General features: G+C 33.9%; 1 protein-coding gene across 1 annotated transcript; it reads left to right on the forward strand.

Annotated features, from left to right (window-relative positions):
• Window positions 1–2,543: 2,543 nt before the first annotated feature.
• LOC100798789 (mediator of RNA polymerase II transcription subunit 23) lies at window positions 2,544–23,648 on the forward strand. Its single transcript, XM_003533906.5, has 21 exons — window positions 2,544–2,772; window positions 2,865–2,908; window positions 3,330–3,429; window positions 3,732–4,721; window positions 6,922–7,156; window positions 7,945–8,162; window positions 8,494–8,701; window positions 11,963–12,243; window positions 12,503–12,586; window positions 13,134–13,228; window positions 13,925–14,087; window positions 14,244–14,489; window positions 16,894–17,064; window positions 17,271–17,384; window positions 17,468–17,593; window positions 18,731–18,879; window positions 19,540–19,780; window positions 19,908–20,682; window positions 21,537–21,718; window positions 23,018–23,121; window positions 23,222–23,648. Exons 1-21 carry the CDS (start codon window positions 2,653–2,655, stop codon window positions 23,421–23,423), a joined length of 4,848 nt encoding a protein of 1,615 aa, XP_003533954.1. The 5' UTR covers window positions 2,544–2,652; the 3' UTR covers window positions 23,424–23,648.
• The last annotated feature ends 868 nt before the right edge of the window (window positions 23,649–24,516 follow it).

Below are 24,516 nucleotides of genomic sequence, written 5' to 3' on the forward strand. Positions count from 1 at the left end.
AGTGCTAAACTAAGTGAAGGATTCCAAGCAAGAACAACTTGAGCAAAATCTTTGTGTGAGGAATCTGCATTTTTTGCTTCAACCCTCTCTGTTGAGAGTGTTCCACTTCTGTATCGTGCTTGTAATCTTCAATAGATACTAGATTGAAGTAAGAGATTATATTCCTTAATGGAATCCCTTTGTGAGGTGAAAGATCCATGTTTGTGCAATGAAAAAACACAAAAACTCTTTACTATTGTAAGCCTAGTAGTGGCTGACAAAGTCAAATTCCAATGGTGTTGTTGGTCTAGTTGATATTAGGTTTGAAGTCCAATGAGAGTACTAGAAGGCTGTTGAAATCCAATGGTTGTTGGTCCAACAGTGACTAATTATGTTAGTGAAATCTCATCTTGAAGGGGGAGGATTGGATGTAGCCCAAGGTTGGGGTGAACCCGTATAAAAATCACTATGCAGTCTTCTTATTCCCTCACTTGGCTATGATTTTTAACCAAATATGTTAACAGTTTTTATTAAGCTTTCAAATAGATAATCATTTCACAAATACATCTAAAATCAAACTTGTTTTTACCAAAGTCTTTTCAAATAAATAACTCTATTTTAAACCAAATCTCAGAACTGTACAAGAACTTTTTTTCCCCAAAACTGTGTTTGTATTTTTATTTTGAATTACTTGCATTTTCATTTTGAGCTCAAAATAGTTCTTCATTTTGATCTGGTTCTTTCAAAACTTACATAATAAACCTCTTTGTTTTAAAAGAAAAATTAAAAGTTTATAAAACCCCAATTCAACCCCCTTTCTTATGGTATTTTTGTCACTTCATATTCTACTTGTTTTTAGGGTTTGGGTGTTGCTGCTTGGTGTGTGTTGTTGTTAGGATGGAGGAAAGCCCTTATCTTGGATCCAAAGTCTTCTCCTTTTCACTCTCGTTTTCAAAGTTAGATCTTTGACTTGTAGAGGTAAGGAAAACTTTACTTTGATTGAATGCTTTGTTTGAGTGATTGATGATTGAAATATTGTTTTTGGGTGTGGAATGATTTGTATGTATGGTATATGATGTGTAATTTGAATTGAGTTTGATTTAGAAGCCATTTGAGGTCTTAATCAAGAAGTTTGAAGTTCTGTAAATGTTTACACTTAAGCCAAGAGTGATTTTCGCTCAAGCGAAAATGTCTGTGAAGAAAATGTGGTTGTTGGATTTAAGGCTTAAGTGTGATTAAGCTTAAGCGTATGTGGATCTAAGCTTAAGCGTGACTAGGCTAAAGTGTAATTTCACATTGGCTTAAGCGTAGGTGCTTGTCAAGTTACCTTTTACACATTTCAATTGAAATCCAATCTTAAATGCTTCTTGAGATGTATGTGAACCTTAAATGGAATGAAAGGAGTTGATTTATTATTATTATTATTATTATTATTATTATTATTATTATTATGTAGTGAGATTTGTTTTATGAACTAATATAAGATGATTATGATATGATATGTATTGTTTGAATCATTATATGTACATTGGACTTATCAATACTAATTGTTGAAGTGATGATGCATGTGTATGTCTTAATTGTTGTAACATGAAATACTCTCAATTTGGTATTGAAAATGTTTCTTGTTGAATGCATAATTGAATATACTAATGTTTTGAGAAAGTGATATGAGATGTGGATGACATGATGTTGTATGTAAGATGACATTCATAAAAGTAAATCTTGTATTCTCATGTAATTCACATTGGTATGACAAGATTGGCGTTTGATTATGAGAATTTGTGTTGTAAAAAATTTCATAATGTTTGATGAACTAGGTGAGGGTTCATGATTGTTGAAAAATATATGAATGGTGAATTAATGATGAATTGAACAAGATGTAAATGATGAACTAACGATAGTTTTAGAAAAAATTATAAATTTTTTTAAAAATTATTTTTGTCAACTAAATTAATTACTTTCTTTAATTTTGATGAATTAGGTAATTAGATCTTATAAATAAAAATGAAGACAATAAATTTTAGAGCCATGCTTATACTTAAAGGACAAAATAAATGTTTAATAAAGAAATTAGACAGGAGAGAGAAAAAACTAAATATTTTTTTAATTAGATTAAAATATCTCAATTTTTGTATTCGATCACTAATTTTTTAAAAAGGTTATTTATGTTATAATTTTTCCCATCTAATTCTTTTATAATTTTTCATTTACTTAGTTTATAAGTACATATCTACATCTAAAGTATTTAATTAGATTGAAAAAAAATTATGATATATAAAGAGACCACCAAATTGTATGCAGAAAAAAAAATCCTACAACAAAAGAAAATAACAAATTAATAGCAAAATTGCATGAGAAATGAAAACGAAATTATGAGAAAAAATTACAAATTAAAAATTTCTAAAAACTGATAAATAAATGAAAAGGTGCTAATATTTTGATTTTTGAAAGACCAAAAAGAAAGTGAATAATATAACAAGTCAAGTCAAACACGGGTTAAGACCCGACCCAACATAACTGATCCAATCATCATAACTGAATAAACCCAAGTAGTTCTAAGCATAACTTGTTCAACTTAGTAGAACAGAGTAGTAGTAGTTGTTGCATTAAACCAGAGAAATCTATGAAGAATCCTGTGAAATTGAAATTGAATGAAAGCTAAATCAAAAAATGGATCAATCACAGAATCAGAGACCAGCGACATCAACAACCACACCCTCGCGCTCTTTCCAGTTCCACCCCCTTCGTGTCCCCATTTTCGATCTCTTCAACCTCTACTTAGGACTCGGCGTATTCTCTCTCTCTCTCTCTCTCTCTTTTCTTCTCTTTTTCTTTCTTCTTCTTCACTCTCACTTTTTTTTTTCTTTTCATTTTTCTCTCAGCGAAACAGTCGCCAGAAACCCGATGACTCACTTCGCGACCCACCGTAAGTGCTCTCTCACTGCTTTTTTTTTTTTTTAAAAAAAAAAAACTGTTTTTACAAATTGAAGAGATTACGAATTGTTTCACTGTAATATGCTTTTATTATTATCCAAACGCGGTTATAGGTTTTTTTCGATACTGCAATGTCGGAATACTTTTTATTCTACAAAATAAATTGTCGTAATTATAGGTTTTTTTACAGCGTTTTTGTTTTCTTAATCACTTATTGTACTTAGTTCTGAATGATTGTTTTCCGATTCAAACCTTTTTTTATTTATTTTTCTTAGCTCAGTGATTTTATTAACTACAAAATGTCTGGTGTTTTTTGAAGGTTTCTTACAATGAGTAGGGTTTTCCTGTGATGGGTTTAGGTTTTTGTGTTTTTCAGATTCTTACTTTTTCAACGTTTGAATGATTGATTTCAGGAACAAGACGCAGAAACGCGTACACGCCCTGAATCGGGAGCTTCCTCCACCAAATGAGCAGTTCATTCTGGATTTTGAGCAACTCCAGAGCCAGTGTGCTGTGAGTTTGAAATTATGCGGTGCAATTTCATGTGTCTCGCTTTGTTGTTTCGGCTTTGGTTTGTCTTAACTGAAGGGAGAATGTGACATTTTGTTTTATTTCGTTATATATGTGAAGAAAAACTATAGGCAAACAAAGCCGTCTTAGAAGGATTGAGTGACTAATAGTTTGTCCATAAGCATGATTTACAATTAAATGTTATGATGTTGATTGATTTATGTAGCCAACTCCACCGAGATGGAAAAGCTTGGTTGTTGTTGTTGTTGTCATATATTTGTTGATTATGATGTTTTTGTTTTCAGGACCAGGATCAATTACGTTCTGTTACAGAAGCGATTCTTATATCGCTAGTAGTGCAGTGTAGTGGCCATGGACCAAGGGCAGACTTTCTTCTTTTTGTTTTACGGAGCTTATGTGGTATTGGATGCATTAACTGGGACTCCCTTCTGCCGTCCCTTCTTTCATCAGTTTCTTCTGCAGAATTGCCTGTTGGTCAACTAAGTCAAGCAGTGCCAACTGTTTCCTCATCGAGCTTATCACAGACAGGAATGCTGCCACCACCAAGCACGATTGCTAATTCTTCAAATTTTCAGTCTTCAAATCCTGCGTCTCCTTTGACCTCTGTTCATACTATTGGCTCGCCTGCGCAGTCAACGATGGAACCATTATCTTGTGCAGCTATGTCTCCTGTCAAATCATCTGATATTTCCTCTGCTGGACAACAATCTAAACTTAGAGGCAGTCCATCTGTTAGAACTAATGATATCAGTAATAGTAGCCTTCGTCAGCTATGTTGCAAGATTATTTTAACTGGTCTTGAGTTCAGTTTAAAACCAGTTACTTATGCTGAAATCTTCAACTATATGCTGAATTGGCTGGTGAATTGGGACCAGAGGCAACAGGGAATTGATGAATCAGATGTAATAAAATCATGGAGGCCTGACAAGGCTGTAATTGCATGGCTACACAGTTGTTTGGATGTGATTTGGCTTTTAGTTGATGAGGGAAAATGTCGGGTGCCCTTTTATGAATTATTACGTAGTGATTTGCAATTCATAGAGAATATTCCTGATGATGAAGCATTGTTCACACTTATCTTGGAGATCCATAGGAGACGAGATATGATGGCTATGCACATGCAAATGTTAGACCAGCATCTTCATTGCCCTACATTTGGGACTCATCGGATCCTGAATCAGACTATACCTAATGTTTCAGGTGAAGCAGTAGCACACCTGCGACTATCACCAATTACATATTTAAGTGTACTTGGAGAACCATTGCATGGAGAGGTGATGAATCTCATTTCTGTTTCAAGATACTCATTATTGATGTATGAGCATGCTTTTAAATACTAAATACTATCATAATCATTAGTATCGTGGTGTTCAGGAAAATTGTCAGAGGACCATTTAGTTTAACATAAAAGCATATGCTTTTAGAGGCCTGATAATGTCTTTGATAACTTGCTATTCTTATTCATGAATCATGATATCTTGTAACTTGGACATTATAGATACTTGCAATAACACTTTCTATCTCTTGTTGAAAAGGGGAAAATAATGATTGTTTTTCAGCTCCATTACATGTACTGAAATTTTAACTACAATATTTTGAGGCAATGGTGGTTAGGCGGGTAACCACTATGTCAACCTAGAGTTGCATACCAAAAAAATAAATTGACTGAAAAATTGTTTCAATTAAGGGCCTAGGAATGGTTCTCATAATTCTGATAGATATAATTTCAATTATCAACGGTGTATGCATTCCATTTGATGTAGAACTGAAGTTTACCATTTCCTTGTCTTTCTTTAATTATGCTTGGTTTTATTGAGTTGCATCCTAGTTTTTTTTCCCGTAACATTTCCATTTAAAGTAAAGTTTTTGATTTAAGATATTCTCCCTGTTTAAATATACTTTTAGATTTTGTTAAATCATTTTGTGACTAATATGTGATTTAGCAGTAACAAATTTATGTAAAAAAATTATGTTCAGTCTTGAAGGAAATAATGAGGATTGTCTTGTCTTAAGCATGATTTTTTCATTGAGATCTTATATTTTATTTGAAAATGCTTTTGATATGTAACTGTTTGTGACATCCATCCACTAGCATAGGCTCTTTCCATCAGCATGAATTGCCAATACTTCCATGCATAAACTATAGCATTGTTGATAACTTTAGTATGAAGTATGGTTCTGTATTTTAGTTATTTAGATGAGGTAAAAAACTGCGAATCTCAAAACAGATAATTTGCAGGCTATTGTGTGCCAAACAGCCTCATGAAAGAGTTAGATGGTTTCACACAAGTACTTAACTTTGGGAAATATAAATTGGAGGGACTTAATTGAAGTATACTAGTGATGCTTTGCTATATGGCTTCATCTGTTGTGAATTCTGTGCTTTGACAATCTTATTGTCCTTAAAATGTATAAATTTAATGTAATGCTTATATGTGTAATGTTTGTTGTATGAATTTTCCTCTTAATATGGTATAACTATTGTTTTTTATCTTTTGATTCATTTGTGTTGTGGGCTTTTGATAATCACTTTTTTTAATCCATGTTGCATATGTGATTGACAAATGATAATATTGAATTTGACACTAATGTTCATGAGTCATTATTAATTCAAGGAATCCATTATGTTAAACTTGGAAGATTTTCTTTGCTAATATTGTCTTGTTATTCTTTTGATTTGATATTTTATTATGTTAAATAGCATGTCTTATAAACGGTCATTCAGTTTATAACCTTAATTCTGTTTTAATTGTAAATGTGTTGGTGACACTCAATAGGAAGCGATAAAAAGGCCTTAGGAGTTGATGAAAAAGGACATTTGGAGAAAATTCTCAAATCTGAAATTATTCTGAGTGAACAGAAGTGTTGATTTGGAATTCCAAAATTTCATGAACATTTCAATTCTCTCATCCAGAGCCAACCATGTAGCTTGTTGGTGGTGATAGAAAGAAATAGATGCATAAATTATATGTAGTTGTTTATCAAGGGGATCACACTAGTAAATCTCATTGCCTTGTTCCCTTGGTTTAGAAAATCAACAAGTTAAATATGGTGCTCATGATTTCATTTCCGTAGCATCATATGCGTAACTATTTTTTTGGTTGCTTCTGCTTTTATATACAGATAGAATATTGATGGCATTTCTTCACCTGCATTCTTTTCAGTATTTCATTATTCTTATTTATATGATATGATATGATTAATTCTCATGGAAAGTCAAATTAATTTTCTCATATTTGTAGATTTGTCCAATTACCTGTTACTTGTTATTTAAATTCTTCTAGTTTCCTGTATAATATTCTGCAGTCTTATTCTATTTTATTGGAATGTATTTCATAGTGTATTTATTTCTTTTATTTGCTTAAATGTGCATGAAAGGTATGCAACTATTTTTATAACATCTACTTAAGCTATTTTACATTTAATGAGATTTTATCCTGAATTGGTAAATTTGTCACTAAATGCTGTCTATAGGATATTGCATCCTCTATTCAGAAGGGAAGTTTGGACTGGGAGAGAGCTGTACGTTGCATAAGGCATGCTCTCCGTACTACACCATCACCTGATTGGTGGAGACGTGTGCTGGTACTGGCTCCTTGCTATAGGAATTCATCTCAAGGGCCTACTGCTGGTGCTGTTTTTTCTTCAGAGATGATTTGTGAGGCAACTATTGATAGAATTGTTGAACTATTGAAAATGACAAATTCAGGCAATAATCTTTTATCTCTCTCTTTATATGTATATGTATGTTAGCTATGTTGTATCATAGAGTTCTTATTAGGCTTTGGTGCATAGGTAAGAAGATTTAAATTGCATTGTCTTGCCATGAGTTGGCCTTAAAATGTTTTGTAAAGGGGGAGAGGATTCTAATTTCTGTGTAATAGTTTCATCTGATTGCATTCCTTCTTTCAAATTGAATGCCAGAAGTTTAGGCCCTGGTTTTATTTGGTAGTGCCTAGTAGATTTACATCTGTTTTCTTTTATTTTTCTAACATTTGCTAAGCATAAATGTGAGAACTGAGGAGTTTTGCTGATGGGGATGCTTGGTTGTTTCTCATTCTTTAGTGAACATTCAATGATATTAGTTATTTGTAAATTCGCTACTCATCAAAGGCATGGGTATCGTTGCTTGAAGAATATTTAACATATTTTTGGACTGACGTTGTTGGTCTTTATTGTTCATGCTGCAAATAGAATCTAAATTAGTCAATGCAGATGTCAATAGCATGCTATAGTGGTGTAGCGGACCCTGGCCACTATATGCACTGCCATAGCATTGCACTTCACTGTAGGATTTCTTATCTAACCATTTTCATCCTTTCTTTCTTCCTGATCTCCTCCCTGTGATGTATCTTCTCTCCTTTATTCTTTTTCTACAATAAATTGTAATTCTAAGACTATAATCTTCTTTTATCTGTAAATGAAAATGATGATTAATTTTAGTAAAACTTTTGTTATCATATTCAAAACCTGATTCTTTCTGAACATATCTTGCAGAGATAAATTGCTGGCAGGATTGGTTGGTCTTCTCTGATATTTTCTATTTTCTTATTAAAAGTGGGTGCATTGATTTTGTTGATTTTGTGGACAAGCTGGTTTCACGTCTTACCGAGGGTGATCATCATATACTCAAAACAAATCATGTGACTTGGTTGCTTGCACAGATAATTCGAATTGAGTTGGTCATGAATGCTTTGAATTCTGATCCTAGAAAGGTGGTTAATTAAATGTAAAAGTTTGTTATTTTATCTTGCTTCCATCATAGAGAAACAGCAAATTGTAGTTCTACTTTTCTTGTGATCCAAACATAAATTCTTTGTTGATGTCCAAAACATGTTCTGTAAAATACACTTTTTTTGTAAGGGTTCAGTCCCAAATTCTTCTCAAGAAATGAATATTTTTCACTTGCAGATTTTCTAATTTTGTAACAATCTAATGGAATAATTGATGCTGGGAACAATACTTGGGTTTGTGTGTTATAGCAATTTCATATTATGTTGCGGTAGTAACACTGAAGTTGATGAGTAATACGGCACTGCATGATAGGTGGAGACAACCAGAAAGATTTTATCATTCCATAGAGAAGACAGAAGTTCGGATCCTAATAATCCTCAAAGTATCTTGCTTGATTTTGTAAGCAGTTGTCAAAATTTACGTATTTGGTCACTGAACTCATCAACCAGAGAATATCTGAACAATGAACAGCTTCAGAAAGGAAAACAAATAGATGAATGGTGGAGACAAGCGAGCAAAGGTAGACCAAAACATGATTATTTCATCGTAGTTTATCTCATTACAATGTCAAATCACTAAATAATGGTTTTCTGTTTATTCATAAGGTTCATTTTGAAATATTTCATATTTTAACTTGCTCTCGTGTATGGATTTGAAAAAACATGCAGTTTTCTTCTTTTTCCTGAAAGTTGATATGCCCTCTTATGAGCATGGAAAGACTACAATTAATTTGTATTAGAGATTATCTGCTGTGGTAACTTATAAAATTACCATGCTCACAACACATGGAAAAGATTTGATGTAAGGTCATGTTAGAATTAAGCACATGCTTCTTATCCTTCCCATCTACCTTGAATATCTTTATTTTTTCTCTTAGATCTAGAAATTGTTATCTGTAGTGTATAGAAATAATATATAAAATTGAATTAGTTGTGTGTTAACCAAGTAAAACTGTAAAACAAATTTTATTTTTTTGTATATTTATAATACAAAAAATGAAGTATGGTACTTGATAGAACATTATGGCGGAAGTTGATCCATGTAGCCGACCCCACCTAGTGGGATAAGGCGTTGTTGTTGTTGTTGTATATTTATAATACAAGCTCTAACACCCTTTTATAGGGTAAACATCTAAAGCTATTAAAGGGAAAAGGGAACAAACATAAAAAGGAAAGTAGGTACATAAATATTAACGATAGAATGGGATATTATATTTATCTATCTTAATAATATCAAAGATATTTTTTCTACACTCCCCTCAAGTTGGTAAATGGATATTGATCATTCCCAATTTGTTAGTTTGTTCTCAGGATCTTGTTGTAGGGAATCCCTTGGTGAATACATTTGCCAATTTGAACCCCGAAGGGATATAGGCTGTGGCTATGAGACCACTGTCCAATTTCTCTTTGATGAAGTGCCGGTTAATCTCTATATGCTTGATTCTGTCTTATTGTATGAGGTTGTGGACCATGCTAATAGCTAAATTTTATTGCAAAACAACCTCATCATCCCTCATGGGTTCTTTATACTTTATGTTAAGGTCATGAAGAATGATCTTCATATGTAACAACTTGTAGATACCGTGTGTCATAGTTCAACACTTTGCTTTTGCACTAGATCAAGCAACTATAGTTTGCTTCTTGCTCCACCATTTCACTAGATTTCCTCTCAAGAACATGTAGTACCCTGAGGTGGATCTTCCATTGACAACTGACCTGACATAGTCTGCTTCTGTATACACTTCCATGTGTAGTGTATCTCTCTTTTGAATAAAAGTCCTTTTCCAAGACTTTCCTTTAAAGATTGGAGGATTCCATCTAATGCCTACATGTGTCTTTCTCGGGGATCATGCATGAATTGGTTGACCATACTAATAACATAAGCAATGTCTGATCTAGTGTGGGATAAATGGATGAGTTTTTTCACCAGTCTTTGGTATCGAGACTTCTCTACTGCTAGGCTTTCCTCCTCACTTCTGCTGATCTTATGGTTCTGTTTAATTGGAACTTTAGATTGTTCATACCCTGATTTCTCTGTTTCTCTGAGAAGATCAAGTATATACTTCCTTTGGGAGATAAAGATACTTTGTTTGGAATAGGCAACCTCTATCCCAAGAATGTACTTAAGCTTACCCAACTCCTTTATTTCAAACCGGGTTGCTAGCTTCTCCTTAAGGACCAGCTTCTTAGTTTCATCGTCACCTGCAATGATCATATCATTCGCATAGACTAGAAGTAGAGTGAGTTTGCCACCACGGAATGCTTTATGAAAAGGGTGTGATCACCTTGACTCTGTCTGTATCCTAGGAATTTGGTGTACCCCTTTGCAACCAATCTCACCTTATATTGATCAATGGTGCCATCAGATCTATACTTCAAGTGTAGATCTACCTACAACCAATTGTCTTATCTACAATCTCTCAGGTTGAGTTTCTTTCTAATGCTTTTATCTCCATTCATGGTTCAAACTTAGTTCTCATCTCCCAAAGTTTCTTGGATTGAGGTGGGAATTTTGATTGCATCAATGATTGCAATAAAATGAAGTGAATTTAATTTTGAAAGTGTCAATGTGAAGACCCCACACATGTCCAAAACTACATTCCCTGTGGAAAGTTAATTGAGGCAAGATCTGGCATTATAGGAATAGTAAGAAACAGGATAAACATAAAAGTTTGTAAAAGCTTTTAATATTATTAGCATCCGTTCAAAATACGAAACTGCAGCAGAGAGGTTTTAGAACGCAGCGAAACAGTTTTACATGAGACAACGAGAGAGTGGGGAGAGAGGAGAAAAAGATTATGGGTATTTTTGAACTTTTTAATGTTTTGTACTTGGGACAACTTTTTGTCCCATGATTCATCACCATCTAAGTTGTTCTGTCCCATGATCTTTTTCAAAACAAACATGGAACAATTGTAGTTGTCCTGTTCTGTACCACACTTTTTAGCAAATCAAAAGGACCCTTTAAGACATGACTAGGTAACATGTTTATCAGATATGTGGGAGTTAAGACAGCTTCTCTGAAACAAGCTTTAGGAACTGGCATTTGGAAGAGTAGAGCTCTAGCAACTTGAACGAGATGACAATTCTTTTTCTTTGCGACCCCATTTTGTTTTTTTTTTTTTTTTTGGGGGGGGGGGGGGTCACAAGTTAGCTCATGAATATTGAATAATGCCATTTTCCTTAAGGAATTTTGAAAATCTTTGATTAACATACTCAGTGCCATGATCATTTAAATACGAATTTTCAATTTTGGTTAATTTATTTGCCAAAGATACTGACATTCATTGGAAACAACTGATTTTATTCTGACAATCACTGGAAAATTCTAGCTGTATTTTTGGATGTCTGACAGCTTCAAGAGCCCAGTCAAACCATCTACGTAGAATTTTTTGCCAAAGCAGAGCCTTAGCCTCTCTTAGATAAGGAGCTCTAATACCATGTGAGGAGAGAAACAAATTTTATTTTTTGTGTTTGTGTGAGTGAATATACTACTCAAAAGAGTGGTCTATTTAAAATAATAATGATTACAAGTATTGTAAATAACTACATTTATTTTCAAGAGAACAATTAAAATGTCACTACTTCCTAAGATACATTAAACTCAGGTAAACACAACTTTGCTACTTGAAGAGTAATAATCATTAGAAGCTCCTATTTCCAACAGTTCTATACTCTTTGCAGTTTTCTAGTGTTATCTGAAATATTGTTATGTTGTAGTTAAATGTTTATTCTAGTGTTTGCTTGATTGCATCAATCTAAATACACACTTGAATTTTCAGGGGAAAGAATGATGGATTATATGAATATGGATGAACGCTCAATAGGGATGTTTTGGGTTGTGACCTACACAATGGCACAACCTGCTTGTGAAACAGTAATGAATTGGTTAAATTCTGCTGGAGTTGCTGACTTACTACCAGGAGCAAATTTACAACAAGCTGAGAGATTAATGGCTACACGAGAAGTCAGCCCACTGCCCATGTCATTGTTATCTGGATTTTCAATAAACTTATGTGTGAAGCTGTCTTATCAAATGGAAGATTCTCTATTTTCTGGGCAGGTTGTTTCCCCTTCTCTCTGTCTGTCTGTCTGTCTCTCTCTCTCTCATGCTAAGATTCATTTACTAGCATGATTGTTTTGCTCCATACTTGTAATAGTATGATCAATACCATACTATCATTGAGGAAGGCCTGGTTATTATTTTTTTTTCAGTAAGGATTTCCTCTTCAAAGAACTGGAAATGAATCATAATAATAATGCACCTTCTTATTGGTCAGAGGATAGCTGTATTCTGATATTTTCCTTATAATTACATGCAGGTTATACCCAGCATTGCAATGGTTGAAACTTATACTAGATTGTTGCTCTTAGCACCTCATTCACTCTTTCGTTCGCATTTCAATGTAATTTCATGTACCCTTCAGTGATATCATTGTGTTTTTTTTTTCTTACATGGAAATTTGTATCTTAAAATGTGTTATTTTTATGAATTCATTAAGCATTTAAATGGAACTAATCCTACTTTCTATCATTTGTTGAAATGTGAAATTGAATATTAAATGAGTGAAATCCTGTGGCAGAACTTCTATATTTACTGGAAGTTCTCGGGCTGCTTCTGATTAGCTTTTATCTTGAGAAAAATAGTTGTATGGACAAATAAAGTAGTTAATCTAGCTTGTTAAAGTTAATCTGAAATGTTAAACTGCTTATTTTGGTGGAAGACAAGACAGACCACTACAAGTCTCAAAATTGCAATATAGAGTTGTTGTGTTTGTCACCTTTCCTTGTTCATCTTATAGTATCAAGCATTACCTAATTCTTATCCTTTTCAAGGTTTCATGAAGTATTTTAGTCATTTTTGTTGCTCATTTCTATTCATTTATTTAATTTTTTGTACAATGTACTCACTGATGTTATAATTACTTCTCTCTAAAATGTGATTTATTACAGCATTTGGTGCAAAGAAATCCTTCTTTGTTGAGCAAACCTGGGGTAACACTTTTAGTGCTTGAGATATTGAACTACCGACTACTTCCACTTTACAGGTGATTATATCTATATGCCATAGTATACATTTTCTTCTGAAAAAAAAAATATAGTTTTAACTTTATGGACTTTTTTTTGTTTCCTATTGTGTGTCTGTGTTTTTAATAACTAGTTTTAGAACTATAGTATCCTTCTCAACCGGGCCTTTGCCCCAAAATGTATCTCTAGTTTCCAGAAATGAACATAGACGAGGAAATATCTTTTATTTTGCTTGAAATCAGGCATATTAAAGTTATGTTGCAAATTGTGAGAAAACTATGGTTGGGTGAATTTGACAGAGAAGACATAATAATTGAGAGAAAAGTGTGTAATCTGTATTCTGAGTACAGTCTGGGGTGCAGATGCATTTATATAGGGGATGACAAGCTACATCATGGGGCTGTGTCGATAGCACAACCTTATACCCTATAGCTGGTATAACTACTGTTAAAAGAGAGGAAACAGATGCAAGAGAAGCTGGAAACCATGTGTTTAAACTACACCAGAGTCCTATTTATATACGCCAATTACAATATAAATTATTATAAGAGATATTGTTTTTATAAACATATGATATGCCTATAAAATAAACTTTACAGTAATTGCGACATATTAGTACAGATAACAGAATAAACAGCCAGCTGTAGTAACTGCTGCCAGCTAAGTTCTTGCTATAACTATATCCTAATACAAATATAAAATTTTCATTTATGTAGGTACCAGGGAAAAAGCAAAGCCCTGATGTATGATGTGACAAAGATTATTTCGGCTATAAAAGGAAAACGAGGAGATCATCGAGTATTCAGATTAGCTGAAAATCTGTGCCTGAATCTTATTTTCTCGTTGAGAGATTTCTTTTTGGTTAAAAGGGAAGGGAAGGTACTCGCTTTGGTCTCAGAGCTGGAAGTTCTATTTTTTTTTATTTTTCAGTTATTTTTTTTTCATTTGAGCATACTAGTAGTCACTGAAAACAAGACTGATGTTTTTCTTTTTTTTCCTTCTTGTGAACTGTTTTATTTTCTGAACTATTTGTAGGGCCCAACAGAATTTACTGAAACTCTGAATCGAGTGACTGTTATAACACTTGCAATCCTTATTAAAACTCGTGGGATTGCTGATGCTGAACACCTGCTTTATCTCCAAAATATGTTGGAACAAATAATGGCTACTAGCCATCATACATGGTCAGAAAAAACACTACATCACTTCCCTTCTGTTCTGCGTGAAGCATTGAGTGGTCAAACTGATAAAAGGAGCCTTGCAATACAAACGTGGCAGCAGGTTTGTTATACAAATTGTATCATCATTTTAAAGGCATGCTTGTAGATCAAAAGCAATAGGCACATGATGGAGCTAAATTTTGGTTTCATCATGCCTAATTGTTTCATTTTCAAAAAAAAAATCAGGGGAAGGGGATAGGGGGTTGTAGGAAGGTAGGATTGAAGATGAGAAACTCTAATGTAACAAAATAAATAAGCTACCTTCACTGTCAACCACTCAGTGCAATTGTTATCTTGCTCCATACAAATTGGTTTTTGGATGAAAGAAAAAGAAGAAAAGGGCTACCTATGGCAAAACATTTCTCCATCCTTGCAAGTGTGTAACAATTTTGTCTTCGTGCTCCTTGTATATATAACTAACATAGCACAGTAAAGTAGTAAACACATTTTCCTACCAATTGTTATTAGGAAACTTTTGGTAATTAGGATAAAGATGGTATAGGATAAGTTATCATATCCTATTTTAGTCTATTGTTTGGTGAGTTAACAAGAGAGGATAAACCTATTCTATTTGCTTATCATATACTGTTCATTAGTCAAAAAATTATCCGGGGTTAGGTACAAGTAGGATAGGATAGAGAAATTTTCCCTTTCACCCTTACCTCACACTATGCAAATTCTTTGTTCCACCACCACTACATGTTATCATTGTTGTTGGCACCCCTGCTGTCATAACCATTGTTGTCAGTCACCACTACCACCACCACCACCACCACCACTGCTATCACTATCATTGCTATCACTACCTGCCATCGCTACCATTGTTGTTGCCATTGTTTGTGCGCATTGTGATCACAACCATTTTGGTTACCACCACAACCACCATCCTCACATCACATCTGTGATCCCCACCACTACCGCCATTACTATTATCATCACTACATTATCTCAACCATTGACATCGCTGTCAACGTCACTATTGTGGCCACCATTACCATTGCTATAATTAGTACTATCATTGCTGCAACCATTATTGCTACTTACTGTCATCTCTACCACTACCGCCACTGCCACTACATAACCATCACCATGATTGTTACCACTACTTCGATTGCCTCCACTTAATATAATTTAGAGAAAGAGAAAATAAATGACCTGTAGAATTATTATTAGAGAAGTACAGAAGGTTAAACCCTATATAGCTAAGCTACATGACTCACTGCTGAGTCAGCAACTAACAGACTATCTGACAAACTAACTCTAACAGAAGAAATGTAAATGAAATTACAATGGGATGATGGAGAAATGTATACATTAATTTACATATCAGCATAAAGTGAATATCTCTTATATCACCACTATTGTGATCTTGTTGCCACCACCACTATTTGTTGACATCGCCACCGCTACCCCTAGCATCACTATTTGTTGTCATTGCCACCCCTACCCCTACCGCCAATTTTACATTTGGATCTAACATTTGGAATTTTTAACTTTAAGAGGGTTAGTCCTTAACATGTTATTAAAGCTTCTTACCTTGGTTTCTCTTAGTGTTTCCTTGGTCTCCCACTACTTTTATCAATGTTCTATGTTCCATCTTATGAACTCTTCTAATTTGGGCCTTTGTTGCCTTCTCCTCACATGGTCAGCTATTGTGAGATTTTGTCATCTCTTCCTAAATAGGTGCTACTCCAACTTTCTATTTGATCCTACCTTTTCTTATATCCACTCATTCACCACAGCATTTTCATTTCCACAACACTGACGTTATTCTTGTGTTGGTGCTGTATTCAATATGATAAAGCTTCTCTAGTCTTATGGTTGTTTGATTAAATTTCTTTTTGCTTTAGAGGCACCTTTCAACAACAAATTACCTATAATATTTTGCCTTTTTTTTCATCCACTTTGAATTCTATGATTTACACTTCCCTCAATCACCATATACAATAGAAGCCCATATACCTAAATGGCTAAACTGTGTGACTGGTGGTTTGGCATGTTTGCCAATTTTCACCTCCAAGCCAAGTCTTCTAGAATTTACATTCCAATCACTTTGTTGTAGGGGTTGAGTTAGTTTGTGTTTTTCAATTTCTTGTTAATCACCCGGACCAAACTCACCTAATCATATTCAGGTTGGGTTGGGTGTTCGGGTTTATTAATTACATAGTAGAAAATACAAAATAAATAGAGAAAATAGGAAAAAATTGGAAATCATAAAAGAATAAGAGAAAGTTGTATTGTATTGTGTCACGAAAGAGAATTATAAATTACAAAACATAAAAATCATAGTTATAGAATTGTACAAAACATAAAACTAAAAGGTCATCTGTTCTCAGGTTCCATGTGTCCAAAAACATCTTGCTTGATGTACAGAATCTTATAAATGTATTGTGTTAGAAATTTGTTGAATTTAATTGCTGATTTTATTCCATGATATGTAAAATTAATATTTAAGACTTGTGCAGGCAGAAACCACTGTAATACACCAGTGCACCCAGCTTCTTTCACCATCAGCTGATCCTAGTTATGTTATGACCTATATCAGTCATAGTTTCCCTCAGCATCGACAATATCTATGTGCTGGTGCATTGATATTAATGCATGGCCATGCAGAAAACATTAACAGTGGAAACCTGGTATTAATCTATAAACTGCTTTCTAAATGCTTCCCATTTTACCATTACCATTTTAAATTTACCATCAAACAAATTCATCTTTGTCATACAGAAACTTTCCTGTGTATTTCAATGCCACTTAATGTTCTTTCTTGTATAGCTCTTTCCTTCCTATTATCTAAAGCTCTTCTAAGTAAATTTTTAACAAGTTTTCCATATTTGTCTAGGGACGTGTCCTGCGGGAATTCTCTCCTGAAGAGGTGACGTCTAACATTTACACAATGGTGGATGTTCTGCTTCATCATATGCAGATAGAGCTTCAACAAGGACACTCTTCACAGGTTAATGGCTATGATGTGGCTTTATCTTTCACTTCTGTAGTTCGGTACCTGTGTAACACTTTTCATATGCTTTCCCTTTATAGGACCTTATGTTAAAAGCTTGTGCAAGCATTGCCTTTTTTGTTTGGACAAATGAGTTACTTCCTTTGGATATCTTGCTCTTGGCCCTTATTGACCGCGATGATGATCCACATGCTTTGCGTATGGTGGTATGTACATTCAATCTCTTATTTATGATTGTATATTTTTATCTTTCTCATGAACATGTTTGAATCCCCATCCTTGACCTTCCTTTCCAAAAGAAATAAATAAAAGAATTAGAAGGAAAATTCGAGAACAGATTAAACTTGCTGATAGTTAGTGGCTTTTTATTCTGTTACTTAATAGTCAATTCATTTCTCCTTTAGATTTAGTTCCTTCTATTTGTTTAATTGTTTTTCAATTCTTAATTCTATGTGTATGACACAGTAACATTGTTTAGTAGGTGTTAAAATTAAGTTTTGAATCATTTCAAAATTGATTCTCAAATTCTTTTGCCTTATACTAGAGAAATGAGAGTCCACTTGGTGAGATTTCACATTTTGGGTATTATCCACACACCAAGTCCAAAAGTGATGAGCATGAGGGGGAGTATTGAGAAAAATCCAAGTCCCACATTGGCTAGAGATAATGCCAAGATAAAATATGTGAGGTGCAACCCTTACCCTGTGAGCTAGCTTTTGGGGTTCAGTTAGGTTCAAACCCACATTCTAAGATGGTATCAGATCCTATCCTAGATCCATTAACAGGTCACCCACCATATTATCCACATACCAAGCCCAAACAAAAGTGTTTGGACGTGTATTGGGAAAAACCCAAGTCCCACATCAGCTAGAGATAGTGTCAAGATAGAATATATAAGTGGGGGTATGAGCTAGTTTTTTGGGTTGATTTAGGCCCAAACCCAATTCTAAGAATGGGTTTCATGCATTGGTGATACTCATTAATGCAATTTATTTTTCCTCCTGATGCTCTATAAATGTTCAGCAATAGCATATTCTTTTCACAAATCATTTAATTCTATACTAATTTCCCTCCAAACGGATGAAAACTATTGTCACAATACTCAGAGCATCCCAACAGCACATTATAGAAAGAAACATGAGCATTAAACAAATCATCAATATTGTAAATGTCATCAATCCCTTTCCATGTCTAATGTAATGTAAAATCTCCCTGATGTATTATGATCTATACATGAAAGAAATTCCAAGTAAGCATATCTATTGGAATTATGGAGTAGGGGCAATTGAGCTTCAGTGTTTTTCTTATATTAAAACTAATAATGTTATGTCAATAATTTGCAGATTAGTCTACTTGATAGGCCAGAGCTTCAGCAAAGAGTAAAACACTTTTGTATGACTCGTGGGCACCCTGAACATTGGCTTTACTCAGGAATATTCAAGCGGGTTGAGCTACAAAAGGCTCTTGGAAATCACCTTGCATGGAAAGATAGGTACATTCTATTAAAACAATGTCTTTTTTTTTTTTTGCTTAGGTTTAGCATTCTCTTTTATTTGGTTAATTATTATTTGTGGTTGAGGAGTAGCCACTAATGCTCAATACCCAAATTCCACTACACAGAAACCCTCTCACTCTTACTGACATTTAGTTTAGTCTACAGCATAGCTATTGAATTTAATGTATTCAACTAGTAACTTAGCATGACATGATAATACTAAGTATTGTGAAAATTGGTTTTGTCTAAATTTTGAATAGCAGCTTACAAAAGTATTCCCAAAATTCTTGTGGATAAGAAAATAATTGTACAAGGTTAATAATGAATGCCATTCGTGTTAGTAAAGCAGCCTTAACAAACTTTTTTTATTAAATGAGAGAAGTAAAGCAGCCTTAACAAACTTGTTTTATTAAATGAGAGAAGTAAAGCAGCCTTAACAAAAATATTCCCAAAATTCTTGTGAAAATAGGTTGTGTCTACATTTTTTGTTTTGAATGAGAGATGTAAAGCAACCTTAACAAGTTTTCTTATGTGTGCTTTTTATTTTTTTTTATTTTGATGTTTTATTTGGTATTTACTGTTGGGATATAATGCATCTTCCTGTACCCTCACCACGGAAATTGCATGGACTGATGCTGTTTGCAACAAACATTCCAGGTATCCCGTGTTCTTTGACGATATAGCGGCACGATTACTTCCAGTCATCCCCTTGATTATTTATAGACTTATTGAAAATGATGCAATGGATACAGCAGAAAGACTGTTGGCCATGTATTCTCCATTGCTTGCTTATTACCCTCTAAGATTTACATTTGTTCGTGATATACTTGCATATTTCTATGGTCATCTTCCTGGAAAGCTCATTGTTCGAATCCTCAATGTACTTGACATCAGTAAGGTAACAGACTTCATTTTCTTCAGTTAGCCTTTTTGTCCTTTGTTAAATCATTTAATTTGAATCTTAAATCTTTTAATTTGAAAATGGTATTATTCTGCAATAATTATTGAGCATGTATTTCCTTCAGATTCCCTTTTCAGAGTCATTCCCGCAACAAATAAGTTTGACGAATCCTGTCATGTGTCCTCCTCTGGATTATTTTACGACTCTGTTACTGGGAATAGTAAACAATGTTATTCCTCCATTACATAACAATTCAAAATCTGGATCTATGGGAGATGCGTCAAGCAATACACTTCGAACTGCACAAAGCAAGCCTCCAGCAGTATCTCAGTCTGGGTCAGCAAATGCTTCAGAGGGCCAAAAGGCATTTTACCAAATTCAGGATCCTGGCACATACACTCAGTTGGTTCTCGAGACTGCAGTTATCGAAATACTTTCCCTTCCCATATCTGCCTCTCAGATAGTACAATCACTTGTTCAAATTGTTGTTAATATACAACCAACCTTGATCCAGTCCAGCAATGCTCTTCATGGTGGTTCAAACAGTGTAGGGCAAGGTTCAGTGTTGCCAACATCACCTTCAGGGGGAAGCACAGATTCCTTAGGTGCAAGCAGATCAACTCCTTCAGTTTCTGGAATAAATACCTCTAATTTTGCTTCTCGAAGTGGCTATACATGCCAACAGCTGTCTTGCTTGTTAATTCAAGCTTGTGGCCTCCTACTGGCTCAGCTTCCTTCTGATTTTCACTCACAACTGTACTTGGAGACAACACGTATTATAAAAGAGAACTGGTGGCTTAAGGATGGGACAAGGTCACTTGGGGAAATAGACTCTGCTGTTGGCTATGCTTTATTGGATCCAACATGGGCTGCACAGGACAATACCTCCACAGCCATTGGTATGGATTGGCAGAGGGGTTGTTTACTACTAAACTGCTCGCTTTGATTTTCAATTAGAATTTTAATTCTATATCACTACTCTTTTTTTGATAATAAAATACTTTGTCTGAGATATTTTCTTATCTGAAATATTGGTGGCTTGTATCCTACAAAAAGGATCTGCAGAATTTTGTGTATCAAGATATATTGTTTGATTTGTTTGGTGAAAACACTGAAAGACAGAAATCAGGGTAAAATAATTGGACAGTTCTAGATTTTAAAGAGGTTTTAATTGCCCAAAATGAAGTCTATGGCAACTGAAGTGTGACCTACCAACAGGGTAGAAGTTCTAAAAGATATTTCTTAGAAATTTATTTTATTGCCTTGAGAAAGCGAAGAATTAAAGGAATATGGCGGTAACTTCAGTTTTAAAATTATCTTCATTGTTTACTAACATTTCATTTATGAGAATACTTTAATCTTTTGTTTGTAGATGATTACTAGGTTTTAGTACTGCACTATCAGATAGCATCTGTATGGAAATTAAAGTGTATTATTACTCTGATGAGGAGAGCTAGCTAGCAATGCACTTTCTAACACCCTTTAAAAAAGTTTCTTTACTGTTAACCAAGATTTGTTGAGAATTATGAAATGATGAGACTCAATAGGAAGTGAGACCCACTCAATTTCATGAGTTTCCAATAAATTTCCACCCATCGTAAGGAATTTGTTTGAGAGTGTGTTGCTAGCCACTTTCTTACTTTGATTAATGCTCAGTGGATATATATTGCTTCCACTATAGTTAGGTGAATTTCAATCTATTTCTTGTAATTAGTTTTGCCTGAAAGGAACTCTGACTTGTGTAATCACACAGGGAATGTGGTGGCCTTGCTTCATTCCTTCTTCAGTAACCTTCCACAAGAATGGCTTGAAGGGACCAATGTTATTATCAAGCAACTTCGGCCAGTAACATCAGTCGCAATGTTGAGGATAGCATTCCGTGTAATGGGACCACTCCTTCCAAAACTTGCCAATGCTCATGCACTTTTCAACAAGGTACAGAGAATCACCAATTCCCAATCTTAAGGAAGCATTCTGTTGGAACTGGATCATAACTTATGAAGAGAAATGGAATTTTTTTCAAGAGATTGTATTAATGAAATACAAGATATGAGGAAAACAAAGAATACCAAAAAATGAACTCCACACCCATGTATTTTAGAGACCTGGACTCTCCCATTAACCGAATAATCCTTTCTCAAAAACACACCCACTAGCCTTCCCTGATTAGCATTTATTCTCTCATGTCTCTTACAGATTGTCTATTGGGTGATCCCTATTTAATATTTATTCTCTCCAATAATCAGTTCTGCACCTTAGTTCCACTGCAAATGTAAACCTTCTTATGGGAGTTTTCCTAACACATTCATGTGTATATATATGCATACATCTTGTTTTGCATGTGTCTTCTGTGTTCAATACTTTGATGTTGAGAACGAAGCTGTGAAGAATCTTAATTCTCCATACTAGTGGTGGTTCTTTATTTTCCTAGTCATAAATACTACCAATAAACACCTGCCAATGGATAATTGCTAGCCTATGCTCCACATCTGTGGTATCCACTGATAGTATTATCATTTGTGAGATCAGAAATTTCTGTAATTACTTTTAGAAAATTATATAATTACAAATAATGAAACTTCACTGATAGTTATGAGGTCCCTTATCCCTGTGAGTTGACTCCTGTCTTATAATTAGGTTCTAGATGGTGTAGTCTTACAGATCCATTAAGATCTTTCCTATTTGTGTTGAGGTGGGGAGATTTTAATCTTTTTGTGTCCTGATTTTTCAATTTTCAAGTCCCTAGACAATTTATGTACACTGAATATCCAGCATATACAGTAACAATATTTTTGAATTTGTTAGATGTTAGAAGTACTTTAAGAGGATAGCTAGCGCAGGGCATTAACATTGTTGCATTAAGTTTTTGTCAGAATTTTTCATGTTTTCTATTTGTCCATCTTTACCTGAATTGTGCTGAATGTAAAATCTACCTGCATTACCAAAATTGTCAGAAATAGAAGCTCAACTAATGTCACAGCTTAGCCCGTGCTGATTTCATTTTCTGTTAGAGTATACTTATATCTTGACCAAAATTGCTTAAACCATAAACATTTAACAGCCTCATTTTGGATAAATTATTAGGGTTTTAGCATGTCTCTCTAAATATTTGATTGTTTCTTGGCGTAGCTGTTGGTTTTTTAGTTCATTTTTGGATGGTTTATTGGGTACTTTGATAGTGGTCACTAAAATTTGGAGCATTAATGGTTTTCCTCTCACCTGAAAATGACACAGACCCTCTCATCACTACTAACTATATTAGTGGATGTATTTGGGAAAAACTCCCAGACATCAATTGCCGTTGATGCATCAGACATAGCAGATATCATTGACTTCCTGTAAGTGTTACTGATTTGTTATAAGATGCCTTACTTAATAAAAAATTTCTAAAATCCTTATCTTCTGCTTTACCACTTACTTTTATCACTTGGTTTTCAGCCATCATGTTGTCCATTACGAGGGACAGGGAGGGCCTGTGCAGGCTAGCAGCAAACCACGACCGGAGGTTTTGGCTCTCATTGGAAGGGCATCAGAGAGTTTACGTCCAGACATTCAGCATTTGCTTTCACACCTAAATCCTGATGTCAATTCCTCTGTGTATGCAGCATTTCATCCCAAGTTAGCTCAGAATCCAACTTAGGTGCAGGAGTATAATATACTACGAAGAAACCTGCACATAGCTCTATTTGTAGTTCAAAAATGGTACAGAGCAACATTTCTTATTGTGGATTCTTCAGGTTATATTTCCTGTATAATCACTTGGTTGGAGACCTGTAGCGGATGACAATTACACAACGCAATTTAGAAATTGTAAGAGTCAAGAGTTGTATATAAATTAATGTATATGCTATTCATTTTTGCCAAATTAGCATCAGAAAAGCTTATAAATGTATTGCATATCAATTGAGCCTGTGTTACAACTAGAAGTCTATTAGAGTGCTAAAACTAGGGCTATAGAAATTAATCTAAATTAGACAATAAAGAAGTAAAAAGGGAAATAAATAGACCTGACAAAAAAAATTGTAACCTATGGGTATTCACCAGAACTCATTTTGATTTTGACAGAAAATACTCATTTTGATCAAGTACAAACATGGTATTACTCCATTTTTGTAAAAGGGGATAAGTATGGGTATTATCTGATTTTCTTAAAAACAGGGATGGATATCTAATTCTTGTACTCGTTCATTTTAACAATTTTTTTTGTTACATATACATTAAGTCAAATAATTTATATTTATTGTGGGAAGAGAGATACTCTGTGTCTATATATTTTAAATAAAAATAAATAAAAAAGGTTTAGAAGTTAAAAAAATTAAGAAAAGAAAGTAACTAACTAAAAAGTAGTGAGGCAGTTAAAAAAAATAAAATTGATGAATGATAAAATTATCTAAAAAATATGCATAATGAGATTATTTTCATTATTAATAATTATAGATGCAGTACTAATAAAAACTATCAATTCAGTTTTTTTTTTTTTTTATCTTCAATAAAGCACACTAGCTGGACTTGATAATCTGACCAAGTAAATCAAAATTAATATTAGATTTGACTAACGGCTAACTATCAAAACACGTGAATTTGAAAGCTTACTAGTTTTTTTTTTGGTAAAAAACGCGGTTTTTTTTTTAAATGGGTGCAAATTTTTTAAGCTTTTTTCGTATAGGGTCAATCTTGAATTATTATCGAAAATGGAATTAGTCATCACAGATGTTACTACTTATTAATTTATT

This window comes from Glycine max, chromosome 9 (genome assembly GCF_000004515.6).
Source record: "Glycine max cultivar Williams 82 chromosome 9, Glycine_max_v4.0, whole genome shotgun sequence".
In the NCBI taxonomy this organism is placed as follows: Eukaryota; Viridiplantae; Streptophyta; class Magnoliopsida; order Fabales; family Fabaceae; genus Glycine; species Glycine max.

Excerpts from the sequence above, each read along its gene's own strand:
- LOC100798789 (XM_003533906.5), top strand. The coding sequence starts at position 2,653 with ATGGATCAATCACAGAATCAGAGACCAGCGACATCAACAACCACACCC. Across the intron at positions 7,157-7,944 it reads ATTGAAAATGACAAATTCAG|AGATAAATTGCTGGCAGGAT; the intron begins GCAATAATCTTT and ends CATATCTTGCAG. Across the intron at positions 21,719-23,017 it reads CTCATGCACTTTTCAACAAG|ACCCTCTCATCACTACTAAC; the intron begins GTACAGAGAATC and ends AAAATGACACAG.